The 14,602-nt window shown below is 37.9% G+C and overlaps 5 protein-coding genes across 5 annotated transcripts; 3 read left to right on the top strand and 2 right to left on the bottom strand.

Annotated features, from left to right (window-relative positions):
• Window positions 1-466: 466 nt before the first annotated feature.
• Window positions 467-2,185, bottom strand: ICL2 (methylisocitrate lyase ICL2; the record flags this gene model as incomplete). Its single annotated transcript, XM_454578.1, has 1 exon — window positions 467-2,185. The coding sequence occupies one exon, from the start codon at window positions 2,183-2,185 to the stop codon at window positions 467-469; it is 1,719 nt and encodes a 572-aa protein (XP_454578.1).
• Window positions 2,186-3,853: 1,668 nt separating this feature from the next.
• On the top strand, window positions 3,854-8,284 carry KLLA0_E13883g (uncharacterized protein; the record flags this gene model as incomplete). Its single annotated transcript, XM_454577.1, has 1 exon — window positions 3,854-8,284. One exon carries the CDS (start codon window positions 3,854-3,856, stop codon window positions 8,282-8,284), a length of 4,431 nt encoding a protein of 1,476 aa, XP_454577.1.
• A 1,187-nt stretch (window positions 8,285-9,471) lies between these two features.
• Window positions 9,472-10,722, top strand: KLLA0_E13861g (glycosyltransferase family 15 protein; the record flags this gene model as incomplete). Its single annotated transcript, XM_454576.1, has 1 exon — window positions 9,472-10,722. The coding sequence occupies one exon, from the start codon at window positions 9,472-9,474 to the stop codon at window positions 10,720-10,722; it is 1,251 nt and encodes a 416-aa protein (XP_454576.1).
• Window positions 10,723-11,017: 295 nt separating this feature from the next.
• Window positions 11,018-11,520, top strand: QCR10 (ubiquinol--cytochrome-c reductase subunit 10; the record flags this gene model as incomplete). Its single annotated transcript, XM_454575.1, has 2 exons — window positions 11,018-11,026; window positions 11,293-11,520. 2 exons carry the CDS (start codon window positions 11,018-11,020, stop codon window positions 11,518-11,520), a joined length of 237 nt encoding a protein of 78 aa, XP_454575.1.
• Window positions 11,521-11,911: 391 nt separating this feature from the next.
• Window positions 11,912-14,581, bottom strand: FOX2 (bifunctional hydroxyacyl-CoA dehydrogenase/enoyl-CoA hydratase FOX2; the record flags this gene model as incomplete). Its single annotated transcript, XM_454574.1, has 1 exon — window positions 11,912-14,581. One exon carries the CDS (start codon window positions 14,579-14,581, stop codon window positions 11,912-11,914), a length of 2,670 nt encoding a protein of 889 aa, XP_454574.1.
• Between the last annotated feature and the right edge of the window lie 21 nt (window positions 14,582-14,602).

Here is a 14,602-nt window from a genome sequence, read left to right as displayed (position 1 = left end):
ACGGGAAAAAAAACCATTAGAACTGCATTTGTTTTTTTTTGCGCTTTGTTTATTATGCGATTTTTCGCATGTCTCACTTTTAACTGAAGTTACCACGTTTAACGAAAATGTTCACATTTGTGAAATGCTGTTGGTTTCGCAAGATAATCAAACGATTTTAAAGTAAATCAAAAGGTGTGCGTTTGTCCGAGTTTTACTTCCTCATCGCTTCCAAACCGTTAAGATGTAAATATGCGTTAAATAATCAAAAAAAAGTCCGCTGAAACACACTTCTTAAAAGAAAACGAATATCGCATATTATTAAGTGCTAGAACTATATCCTTGCGTAGAGGTATAAAATTTTGAGATGATAAACTGTCCATCTCCTTCTTTTGTTACAGTGATGTATATTTTAATCTTGCCAAGTCTTCAAATAAAAAAATAAAGAGGCATAAAGTTTTTGACTCGCGCGCTAGGGTATGGTTTTTTAGAATTGAGTCTCAGTGAAACTTTCACCTGTAGTACTCAAAGTTTGACTGCTTGATCCGTTTTGCACTACTTGCATAATAGAATCGACATATTCAGCACCTGACCATTGCTGGTGGGTTAGAACATCACATCCGTTCTCTTTTTCAACTTTTTGAACTTCTTCAACGTAAGCTTTCATTCCCTCGGTTTGGTATCTCTTGGCCAATTTCCAGAATGAGGACGCATCACTATGCAATCCAGCTAGAGACACTAATTGCAAGACAAATCCTTCCTTTGCAAGATCCCAAATGAAGCTTTGTAGTTGCTCGTCGTCAAATCCATGTGCACTCCAATTGAAGCTCGGAGATAAATTGTAGACCAATTTCGCTTCAGGGTAAACATCATGGATTTCTTTGCTGAATGCCTGAGCCTGTTTCAAGTCTGGAGACTTAGTTTCCAACCATAGCAAGTCAGCATAAGGTGCAAATGCCAACGATCTTTGAATGGCAGGCTTCATGCCACCTTTGAACATATAAAATCCTTCCTTGGTTCTTGGTGCATCCCAATTGAAGACAATATCTGACCCACCGTTAACGGATCTCACTAACGACTTCAATTCATCAATAGACAAATATCCTCTCTTACCAAGTTTCAAATTCTTGTTCCATTGTTCTTTAAAGGTTTGGAACTGGGACTCCGATAGTTGCTCCTTAGCAGCTTCTTCAAACGTATACAGTTTGTTTTCCTTGTACCAATTAGCTTCAGCCATGGAAATTTTTGTAGATGGCGCATTATCGAATTCCAATTCTGAAAGGAAATCACTCCAAGGTTTCACATTCTTATTTATTGTACCTTGAATGTGTTCATGATCTCTGGGGTCAACGTTACTACTCAATAACTTCGCATTGCAAGAATCTGTCCTGGCAATGACCAAGTTTTCGGTACCCATGATATCCCATTGCAATCTTGTGGCTACCAATCTGGAAATATGAGTACTAGTTGGTACAATGACAGCACCACCCAAATGTCCACATCTTTTACCACCGTGCAATTGATCTTCAAGATGTATACCGGCAGCACCCTTTTCAGCAAACAACTTTGCCAATTTCATCACCGTCGTAGTGCCACCATGGCCCATATCTGCATCTGCAATAATTGGCTTCAAATAATCTACTCTTTTGTTCGTATCTTTGGATTCCAAAAATTGCAACAATTGTTTCTTATCATGCATCTGTTGAGCTTTAAAGATTCTTTCTACTTGGTTTGGTACTGTATCATAGGGGTAATCGCCAAAATCAGGGGATACTTCGTTGGTTGATCCCACCATAGTGGAAGAACATGCCCAGCCTGAGACATAGGCAACTTCAATATCATCACACCTAGCCAATTGTGACATTTGAACAGGATCGATAACACCTAGTGTATGAACCGGTAACTTGTTCTTAAACTTATTTTCTAACACTTGAAATAAACGCTTGGCCTGAATAGAAGATCCATAGACCACATCGTCTCCAAGAGACCCGCGATGTTTCACCACATCTAACGGAGTATATGGTCTCTTGATATTCTTGAAACGATCACTTTCCCACCATTTTGCAATACTTTCAGCTTGAGCGTTAACAAAATTTTCGATTTCGGCGTCCTTTGGCTTGGGGAACCTAGAGATATTAGACAATCCTCTACTCATAAGAAAAGATCCTCTTCTTTCACCGAACTTAACACTGCAACGAAAACTCATCTTCGCGATATATTTTTTTTCTTTTGGTCAAGCTAACATATACTAAGCTTATAACATTAAAAGCTATCAACAACGCATCGAACTCTGCCCATCGTGAGAAATTAGATTGTATCTGGGTCTTATATATACAATGTAAAGAGTTCACAATAAAGAACGTTGTTACTACTGAGGGATCGTTACTTTTTGTTACTTTTACTTTAATGTCTAAACATTCGATGACTACATGGAGATAAATCACTAAAAACCAATGGTAGCTACGAGAAAGACACTAGCCGCAATCCGTTATCGGCATCCGACCCAAGAGGAGGAAACTATAATATGTCTGTTGATCAGAACCCTTGATAAATCCTTTAAGCTCCTTGAAAATCCTTTAATTGAGTCAGTATCAACAAGTTTGATCATCACTTTCCTCAGGTAAGAGCCGTTCAAATCATCTTTTGAATTTCTCCCCAATGGTCGGGGCCTCAGTTCACTGCGCTCAAGAGATAAATCGGGACCGGACGTTTTCCCATCTTGTGACACAGTCAGTTTATTAATTATTTATCGGTCACCATAATCAGTTCCATTTCGGTACGACCTCTTATGTGCTGTTACCATTTTCGGGTATGTTCTCCACTTTATCTGTTCTGCTCAACTTTCTGAGGTCATGTCATTTTCTCCCCCACAAAAATGCGCGCCTAACAAAAAAACAAAAAGATCAACCAAATAAAGAAAACGAAAATTGTTACTGTAACGTGACGCGGAAGATTAAAAGGATGTAAGTTAACAAAAGGAGACTGGATGAGAATCTCTAGTGAGAATTACTACATGTGGAAAAACAAGCGCTGCTTGATCCAATAAATTTTTTTTTTTTTCGTTTGTTTGTTTTCCTTTCCTTTAATTAAGGCAAATTTAATTAGAATAAGATGATTTAAATTAAATTAGAATAAACAAGGAAATAAAATTAGCCGCCAAAGGCTTTGATTGATTTCATCTTCAGGTATTTAAGGAGACAGAGATGCAAGTTATTGTTGATTTTTTTCCCAGTAAAGTTCTTTCCTTTATTGCAGTACTGCCTGGTTTTTTTTGGTGGAACATGAAGACGCCCTGTTGTATATTTTGATACGTGGTGAGTTAAGTTTGCATATGGGTATGGTGATAAAACGGCAAGACATAAATTCCTCTTTCGCCCGTGCAGGGAAGGTGCTCTAGATTATCAGAAAGCATTGGGCCATTATTTTTGACATGAGTGTTCAATTTGTCGCGCGACAGATTGTTTTCCTTTTTTTTTTTTTCTTCTCTGATTCATTGACAAAATAATAGTACTGCAAAAGACACAAAAATGTCGAACTTGACCAGAAACTGACACGTTTTATTATGAAGATACGTTGAATTGTCAGCATGCTGGCGCTGTGAAGTTTAGGTAAGTTCTGGTTTTTTTTTTTTTTTCTGGATTACTATGGGATAGGTTTTGTGCCAAAACAGGTCAACTTTTGTGGACAGTACGCCCAGAGGTTTTGGAAAGAGTAACAAAAAGTATAAATATCGGTGTGATTTACATTTTTATCCTGATCAAATCTATGCCGTTTATGTGTCACTTTATCCAGATTATTATCCTCAGTATTACAATACAATGTACATTCATCAGCCCAGTGATCATAATTTTGATAAGAAGGGAAACAAAGATCAATGAGTGGCTTTGAAAAGTTACAAAGCTTTGGGAGTTGTAGAATGCCAGTTCCTCCTCCCTTATTGGAAGAAGCAAGGCAAAGAATTTCAATTTCGAAATTTTTTTCGAATGAAGGGCATAAGAGAGCTGCTTTAAAAGGCTATTTTGGTACTGTCAACGGCCCTACGAAACCTAATGTTTCAGATGATAAATGTGTAACAACAATGAGATTATTTACACCCCCACCATCTTTAGATCTGAATACAAATGATTCGTCTACCCGTCATTGGACTATGAATGAAAATGAAATCGTTGAGTATAAGCCATTTGTACCACCAAAGTCCGAAACTGGCAGTAGGTTTTCAGTGTCTTATCCGTATTCTTCACTTTCACCAAAGAAACATTTAAGTAAGAGACTTAGAAGCAAAAGAAGTTCAACAAACGGTAAAAAGAATTTTTTCTCTCAGCAAACTACCAATAACATCTCTGATCATTCACCAGTTGTTACTGCGACACTTGAGTCTGAGAACAAACAAGATCCATCTTGGTTGAAAAGGACTTTATCAAGTGCAAGTTCCAAGTTTGAAAACATATTGAAATCGAGCTCAAAATCAAGGGGCCAAGACGTGGGGAATATTTCAATATGCCATGCTAGTACTTACTACAACAATGGCGGAGATGAGGAAGAATCATTTGTTTTCAATCCCAATAAAACTACTGCCATTGATGAAAAATTCATCAATGCCTCTGAAAACCTGTATTACTATGATCAACCTGGCACGGAAGTTTTCAATGATTATGCACCTGTTAAGACTGCAACACAATCGATAAAGACTTTTAAGGATGAACCAATTGATGCTGATAGACATTTCATGCTATACAAGAACGAGGAAGGAAAGGAAGAGATTGTAGATGTTCGTAAACCCATAGTTGATCAATCAACGTATGCCATCAACGAAAATGAAACCATTATGAAAAAATCTGGTAATTCTAGGGAATGTTCGGATGAGTTGCAAAATGATCAGTTCGATACAAAAGCAAGAGCTACTTCTTCTTCGTCGTCATCTTCAGCATTATCTTCGGTGTCTCTGTCACCAAATTTGAGTTTGGAACATGCAAGAATGGGGAAAGGGGGTGTTACCGTTACTAAATTGGATCAAATTGATGATTCTATTGTAGTTATGAAGCAGAACAAGAAAAGAAAGAAAAAACTGCTGTCAAACTTGGTGTCATCAATAGAACCAATTTCCCAGCAATTTGATCTTAACCCAGTTCTGAAGCAGGGATCTGATTTAATGAAGAAATTCAATGTGATTGACAGTGAGGTTAGACAGAAAGATTTCGAATTCGTTAAAAAATCTGACGATCCTGAGGTGAAGAAAGTAATCAAAGTGAAGCCTTTTACAAGAAATCAATCGTTATTGGAACAATTTGCCAAGAATATCACTAAAAGCAATAAAACAATATCAGACTTTTGTAAGCTTTCTTCAGTGTTTATGCATGATAATCCTAATTATTTTGAAGAGTACAACGATTTTTTGAAACATAGGGATGAAGCCTATGATGTCAATGGTCCTAGTTTCGTTCAAGAGCTTCAAAATTTGTTTGCCTCATCAGAATTGCTTAAACCGGGTCCTAAAATGGACTCTGTCGTCGTGGATGAGGCGAGGAAGAATGTAGAATTTGCATCCTTGACACAGGATGGTGTTGAGATTCAGGAATATGACACTTTAAACCCTCCCTCAGCTACAACAAGGTCTAAAAGTGCAGGTAGTTATAACCAAGGTATGACGAAGAGCGACTTTTCAAAAGTTGAATCCCTGGATACCAATAATTCTAACACCACTAATGATTCCTCACATTATTCCGAAGTTTCATCTTTAAGTGATGTATACAGTTGTGGTCCTGTGCCCTTTCCTGATTCATCCACAAAGCACTTACTCATTGGGCTACTAGAATTGTTAGGTGCTCCTGAAGAAGTTAAAGGTACTGATGATTTAAAAGTTGCCTTATTAAGTTTACATCCGTATCTCTCAAAAGCTATTGGATTTTTATGGAACGTTTCCAAAATTGCCATGTCAGAAACGACAGTATGCAAGAAACGCTACAAAGAGGCGTTACAGAAGGCCACATACCATGAGGTTGGATTGGAATTTATGCAGCAAAAGATTGAATCACTCAAAGACGTTCATGAGGAAAAAGTGAAATCCTTGGAGAATAAGATCAACGAACTACAAGCTGATTTGGCCCATTACAAAGCATACAAGGATGCCAAAGTTACTATCATCGATATGAATTTCCAGACAACAAATGATACGTTGTGCAAAGCGATTGAAAAATGCGATGTTATTCGCAAGAAGGATATTGAAAGCTTCAAAGTGGCTTGGTTCAAAACTGTTGATAATCTCAAGTTAGCCAAGGAAAACCTTCTGAGCACTTTGACTGAACTCAACGATTTGAAAAATAAGACACATGCTGCAAAGATTCAGGAAGATGACTATCGTTCTATGGAGAAAGAGTGTGATGATTTCAGAGCACTTGGAGGAATATATGATAAGATTACCAAATCTGTCTATGACAAGCAGATGAAATACGTTAAAGTCAAAGAGAAATTCAAAGCAGCTGAAGAGCAGCTTAACGTGAAGAATTCCCAGATAGTTTCTTTGAAAAGAGCACATGAAGAGCAAATACACGAGTTAAGCGCATTATCTCCTGAAAAGAGACAAAGAACATTAGGGTTTTGGGATAGAACTCATTACGAGGTCGCTTTGTTGGAGAAAGATGACATGATAGATCAGTTGAAGTTTGATCTAGAACTCAAGGATGAAGTGGTTTTAGATATGCAATCCGAGCTAGATAGCAAAAGTAAGCGTCTCCATGAATACAGATCGGACAGGGCGCGGCTATCCTCTGAAAAATGTCTCTTAAACATAGAACTTGAAGACACAAAGAGGCTTCACAAGGTGAATTTTGAAAGGATGGAAAGAGGTTACAAACGAGAAATCCATGAGTTATCTACCACTTTAGAACAAAGGACAAAATATTTTGATAGAGAGCTCCAAATCCATAAGGCAAACTGTCAAAAATCTGTCGATGAAGCTTTGAAAGTGGCTCTTAAATCAGACATATCGCTGAGTGTAATTTCTAATCCGAAAAGGTTTGCAGTATCCAGAGCATTGGCTTACGTCATGAACAAGAAGCGGAATTTGAGGAGATGTTTGGAAACTTTGAACGTAGAAAACATTCCCATGAATGACAAGTACTTGACTTGGGAATCTATTCCAAAATGTGAATCCTACAGAATACGGAAACGAGATTCCGAAGAATTGGTATCAATTAGAAACCCTGCCCATTTTATTGCGAATCCCGGGCCGCAGTTAAATGGAATGGAGTTAACTGATTGTTCTAATTCGAAGAAAGATCGTACTTTTTCTGGAGCGAATGAACGTGTGGAAGTGGAGAAACAAGACCAAGTCATATCTAATACTGCTTCTGTTCCTGAGTTGGTTCCTGAATTGGTTCCCGATGATCAGCATTCCATGACGGATACTTCTTCTTGCCATAGTGTCCACAATGATGTTCAGGAAACTCTGCCACTTGTTATTGCCAAAAATGGTTCCAAAACTTCGCCTTCCAATCGTCCTCGAAATAACAGCAACGGTGATTACAGACACCTTTCGCACTCTGAGATGTTCAAAAAGCTTGGAATGCATCATCATCTTTTATCGTACGATTGTGTGAGGAGGGAAGAGGATATAAAGCCAAAGCGACAACAAAGGTCATCTGATTTGGAAAATCAATTTGGACCAGCATCTCTAGGATTGACAAAACCAGATGAGAAGGATGACTTGACTGTCCATTCAAACCCAATATTTGACGATCCTATTGGCAGTTATGGGAAGAGTTCAGGTGCCCGCTTTATTAGAGATAAGTTAAGGTCAAATATATCTTTGCATGATGTTATATCCAATCCAGCGGTGGCGACCACTATTTCAAAAGATGATTCGATCGATGCTGAATCTACTGAAGGAGATTCTGAAAGAAAACCAAAAGTACCTGCATTTGCACAATTGGGTGATAACATAACGGAACTATTCAATACAGTGGCATCCACATTTTCAAAAAAATCGTCAGCTACATTGCGATTGGGTTCAGCTGACGAAAGTGTGTATGACACTCATTTCTTGGAAACAAAGGTCCCAAGTGAGATCAATTCGTTCGACATCAGTCCAGTGTCACCGCTCAACCTTCAAGGTGGGCCATCAACAGCTGCTTCATTATCTCCAAGATCACCAATGGCAATCCCTGCCCAGAGTGCGGTTACTCCATTGACTGCAAATACTGCTGGTACAGCTTCAACGAAGCCTAGTTGGTTTGATTTTTCAAATAAGGATTCTAGTTGGTATTCATTGAAGTTCAAAAATTCAAAGGAAACATCAACTAGCGGATGATCAACCAGTTTTTCTTTTTAAACATTTCCAGTGATTAGACCATCGAGCGGTAGTCATCTACAAAGGATTTTTTTGGTAACATGAATAGTGAGGTCATGTTATTTCATTTTGAAGAAGGGGAAGAAATTGAAGAAATACGAACAATATTCAACAATATTCATGGTATGGAGAGGATACTAGAGGGCATCTTTTTAACAATATAATATTTTTTTTTTTCGATATATCAAAGAAGCTGTAGGCTGGTAGCTTATTCGAATAACTTGAACTGATTGAGATGAGATAACCAAAAAACATAAAGACAAATTAGAATAAAAGAACAACAAAAAAAAACAACAATTTCTATTAGAATAAGATTCACAATTCGATGACTGTGCATTTCCAGATCAATTCGTGCTTATTTCCAAGATTTATTATAGTAATGGTTCATTCATCAATCAAGTTATTTGAAGGAGGTTAATCGAAACCAGGTTTTAAGGGAAAAAACAAGAGAATAAAAAATACCCCATAAAAAAAAGAACTCTTCAGCTCCTATATCTGTAACACCTTTCCACCCAAACTTCTTCTTGGGTGAAAAACAAATCATTAACATGTACCAATTCCTCACACCTTACTGTTGTCTCTTTCTGTGTCACTAGAATAATTAAAATTAAAAAAGTCGTTGATTTTCGCTGCTGACGCTGACACTGACGCTGACACCAATAATACCACCACCGCGCTTTTCTCTAAAAACTTTCATTTTTTCTTTCACATCACTAGCTGTTGCTGTATTCTACTTTGAGATATAAACAACAACACACATTGAATACACATATAAACTACACTTTACACAGCGATTCTTTATAGACATTTTTATATTTCATAACTTTTATGTAATTCATTCGTTTATTATACTTTCTAAAACAAGTTCATTATTAACTTTTCATTTTTTCAATTTTTTTTTTTCAAATTTCTCGTTTTCCATTTTCCGTCTTTCTCCATTGTTGAACGCCCCGTTTTCCTGTGTAACGTTTTTCCGAGTTTCTTCTTACCATGGCTTCAGTGATGAAAATGTCAAATGAGTCGATGTCGGTTCTTGCCTTTAAAAGCAACTTAACATGGTTGATATAAAATGGGAAACTTAAGTACAGTATCAGCAGGCTGGTTTCCGGACTGTGCAAAATAAGTCTTGTATATCAATTGACCATGCAATGATCGGTAAATTACATCTATCGAAAAGAACGGTACGAAATGGTATCATATTGATCACGATAATCGGATTAATTTATGGATTCTGGTCGACTTATGGGATCGAAGATAGAATTGCCGAGTTAAAACCAGAACCAGAATCAGAACCAAAATCATCGGTACAGGACGAGAAACCAGTTGAAAAGTTTTATACTGATGATAGGGGTAATGATATTATACTTTCTTTGGTGCGAAACGAGGAATTGGATGGTATGTTGCAATCAATTAGACAATTCGAGAGACGATTCAACAAGAAATACCATTACGATTGGTGGTTTGTAAACGATAAAAAGTTCACTGAAGAGTTCATCAATGGTACTTCTAATGAAGTTAGCGGTAACGTAAAGTATATCACGCTTCCGAAAGAATTTTTCGACTATCCAGATAATATCGATCGTGGAAAAGCTGCCAAAGTTAGAGAGGAAATGGGCAAAAAGAAAATTGCTTATGGCGCTAGCGAATCGTATCGTTTCATGTGTAGATTCAATTCTGGATTGTTTTACAAGTTACCAGAACTAGCAAATGTTGAATACTATTGGCGTGTGGAACCTTACGTGAAATTCGGATGTGATATAAACTATGATGTATTCCAGCATATGAGACAAAACGACAAATTATACGGGTTTGCCATGGCCATGGGTGAAGACCAAAAGACGATCCCGACGTTATGGGAACATACGTATAAGTATTTTTTCGAAATGCACCCTGAACTTGTCAGCAAACGAAACAACTTCAAATTCATCTCGGACGATGACGGAGCCACGTATAACGGATGTCATTTTTGGACTAACTTTGAGATTGCCCATTTAAAGATATTCAAAGACCCGAGTTATGGGTACGAATCTTATTTCCAATATTTGGACTCACTTGGTGGGTTTTTCTACGAACGTTGGGGCGATGCTCCGGTTCATACGCTTGCATTTAGTTTGTTACTAGACGTTGACCAAATCCATTTTGTACCCGATACAGGGTACGCACACAATCCAAATCAAGATTGTCCAAGAGATAACCCGTTGAAAGAAATATTGAGATGCAATTGCCAAGCCTCAAAAGATTTCACGTGGCATCGTTGGAGTTGCGTCAGTAAGTTCTTTGATGTGAATGGACTGCAGAGGCCAGATACCTTATCACAAGTGAAGAAACACTACTCATATTTATTACCAGAAAATAAGAATATGGACAGGACACAGCCTATGACAACAGAACTCAAATAATTGGATAATTAACAGTCCCTGATTGCCAAGTGTGTCTGTCCTTATCCTTGTTCTACTAGTTAACCGATACAGATATGTAATCATGGTACCCAAATTTCCTATTTGCACGTGACCTACAACCAATCATCTCACTGTCCACGTCGTTCACAATGACATCAACACTATATGATAAAAAAGATAAAAAAGCTTCAATTCAATTAACTGGAGCATTATACCTTTACTATGGGATGTGCTTTTGGTCAACGTTGCAGATATCTATTTTAGAGCTGAAAAACACCAGTATACTTATTCCAAAATGGTTGCTGTATGTGTAGACATGTGTCTGGAATGTGGTTAATGTTTTGAAAGAGACTTTAGAGATGGAGTAGATCAAAACTCATAACTGAATTATCCAGATTTTTTTAGGTATACCGATATCTCCAGACCTTAAAGGTAAGGTTATGAGTACCTTTAGGAAGGATCTTTCATATACCTGATGTATCTTGGGCAAATATAAGCCCTTTGAAGACTGTTTTTTTACTAACATTTCATGTGTCAAGGGATATTTCCCTAAACAATTATCTTCATCAGTACGTTTCTAAACTATCAGCAAAGACTGCTGCTCACTTCGGTAGAATCACTTTTGAAAACTTGAAGAGTTACGCTCCAAACTTGGCTCTTTGGGGTGGTGCTTCTACTTTCGGTTTATTCGTGTTCACCGATGGCTGGCCAACTTTCCAAGATGCCTTCTACAGAAAGATCCCATACTTCGGTGACCACTGGGTTAAGGTTGTTGCTCCAGAAGACAGTCCTCAATAATTGATTATGCGTTATACGTATGATATTTTTTTGAACTTTCGTCATTGCAGGTTGCTTTCTCTCTAGATATGCTTAACGAGAGGAAGCATATTCTCAATCCCAAAGCCTAGAAGTAAGGAATTAAAATATTCTTCTGAGCACCATTATTATTATTTATTTTATGAAATAAACCCTCGAAAGAACGTTACTTTCGAAAAAGCACTTCAATTACACATTATTCATATAAATAGGACCCATCCTTTTACTAAACGTATATAAGTAAAGAGATATAAATTGTTTTATGTCAAAAGAAAACGGATTGGAATTGGTCGTTATTCATTATTTGCTACAAACTAATATACGTTGGGACATAATCATTACAGCTTACGCTCTCTGACACACAAAGCCAGAATTATAACTTTGATTTACCGATCAATTTAATGGCAGAATTGTCCAATACGATCTTACCAGTATTCAAATCAGTAGTTTGGAAAATGACAACATCGTTCTTCTTCCATGCTTTTACCTTTAATCTGTCTCCAGGGAAAACAACATTAGTGAATCTTGCCTTTAATTCATCGAATGGACCATACTTTTCAAATAGTTCCTTGGCACTCACACCAAGGGTACATAATCCATGGAGAATTGGTTTTGGGAATTTCACTGATTTGGCAAGTTGAGGATCAATATGCAAAGGATTGTAGTCACCGGATAAACGGTACAATGCAGCCTGGTCTTCAAAAGTAGAAATTTCAGCTTCAAAATCAGGGTCACCTAAGTCCTTAGTGACAAACGCTTTCGTTGCAAATGGTGATCTCTCCTTCGCCTTGTTGATAACCTTATTATCCGGAACGACAGCGTTACGAACGAAGAATGTTCCCTCATTGTAAATAACAGGTTCATTGGTCTTCGCATCAACAGTTTCATACCCACCAACAATAATGGCTGCTTTGGAGCTTTTACCCAGAACCTGTAAAGGTTTACCAGTGGTTCTCAACTCACCACTAGTGGGTAATGGGAACTTATTGATCTTGAAATATTGTTCACCATGCAATAGCATAGCGTAATTGAAATTATCCACTAACTCATCGAATTTGATATCAATGGACCCATCAGCCATGTATGGTATAGTAGCAAATGTAGGCAACACTTGGAATTGTGGATGGTTTTCGTAAGTGTATTGTAATTCCCTTGTTGTAGCACCAAGACCCAAGTTGTACAAAATGACATCACGAGAGGTATACTTGTAAGTCTTGGGTTTAGCTTTATCTGCTGCATGCTTATGCACTGATTGAAGTATTGCCATACTAGATTCCTGAGTAGAACTAGGGTTCATGGTACCCTTACTGAAATCTGTTAATTCTTTCCAGTGTTCGGCTAGATATTCTGGCGTTGCATCACTGTTAACGATGCCTCTACTCCTTTGCCATCTTGTTAATCCACACCAACCACCGCCTACTTCGAACAATAAACCTTTCACACGGTTCTTACCGAGTTCTTGTAATTCATCGGAGCATAAAAGTACCACAAATGGGGACACGAAACCGGGGTCAAAATGATTGTTCAATTCCTTACTTGAAAATATCGTCTTTGTCATTGCAGTTTCTGCATGTGGTGCAATGACATTCACTGTAATACCACGTTTAGTACCTTCCAAAGCCAAAGTTCTAGAGAATCCCAAGATGGCAGCTTTTGCTGCTGCATAGTTACATTGACCAAAATTACCGTAAATGCCTGAAGTAGATGTAGTATTAATGATATAACCCGATTTCTGTTTCAAGAATATTGGCCAAACGGCTTTCGATAGAGCAAAAGTAGAAAACAAGTGAACATTGATGACAGCATTCCATTCGTCTTCCGTCATCTTTGCAAAAGACCTATCACGAAGAATACCGGCGTTGTTAACCAAGATATCAACACGACCAAATTTGTCAACTGCAGTTTGTACGACCTGTTGAGCCTCTTTCACAATGTCGTGAGTATCAGCTACTGCGGAACCGGAGCCATACTTTTTATTGATTTCATCAACAACAGCACTGGGGTCCCTGATATCGTTGATAACCACCTTGGCACCGTATCTAGCAAACCATTGAGCGTGTGATTTACCTAAACCAGATCCAGAACCGGTGATTATAACAACTTTCCCACGCAAAGATTTAATTGGAATTGGTCCATTCTTGTTCTCTGGTAATTCACGGGCTTTCGTAATCAAATCGTTATAATTTGATAATTCAATGGGATGTTGTACCTTGTTGAAAGGTTTATCCTTGAACTCAATAATCTTATTGAATTTGGGTAAAATAGTTTCTGGAGTTAGTGTCTCAACGTTTGGGTGGAACAATTCACCAGAAGATCTTTCCCATCTGATTTGAGAATAGAACCCTGCAGCTAATTCGAAGATATTGTTGGTAACCTTAGTGTTTTCATGAGTTAAATACAAGATTAAGGGTGCAATCTTCTCTGGACCCAATTCTTTCAAGATATTAGCTGGTATAACATTTTCAGTCATCGCTGACCTGGCCAAAGGTGCAATCGAATTCACGTTGATATTGTACTTATACCCTTCCTTTGCCAAACTTTCACCAAACCCGAGTAAACCCAGTTTTGCAGCAGAATAGTTAGCCTGACCGAAATTCCCATACAACCCGGCAGGAGAACATGTATTTATGATCCTACCAAACTTCTGTTTCCTCATATGAGGCCAAGCAGCTCTAGTCAACTTAAAGGCACCGTTCAAATGAACATCGATCACTTGTTGAAATTGCTTCTCGGACATCTTAGCGAAAGACGAATCCCTAAGAATACCTGCATTGTTAATCAAAATATCAACGCGTCCAAAGTTGCTAATGGCAGTTTCTACTATCGCTGCACCATTATCGGAAACCGAATCGTAATTAGCTACAGCATCACCTTCACCACCCAATTTTTTTATCTCTTGAACCACTGAATCCGCTGCACTACGACCTAAATCGTTAACAACAACTTTACCACCACGTTTAGCATATTCTAGCGCATAAACCCTACCGAGCCCACCACCTGCTCCTGTAATTATAACTACTCTGTCCTTAAATTCTAACGACATAATTTTAATTTGTGATCCGTT

This window comes from Kluyveromyces lactis, assembly GCF_000002515.2.
Source record: "Kluyveromyces lactis strain NRRL Y-1140 chromosome E complete sequence".
In the NCBI taxonomy this organism is placed as follows: domain Eukaryota; kingdom Fungi; phylum Ascomycota; class Saccharomycetes; order Saccharomycetales; family Saccharomycetaceae; genus Kluyveromyces; species Kluyveromyces lactis.
This window is presented reverse-complemented; position numbering and strand designations above follow the sequence as displayed.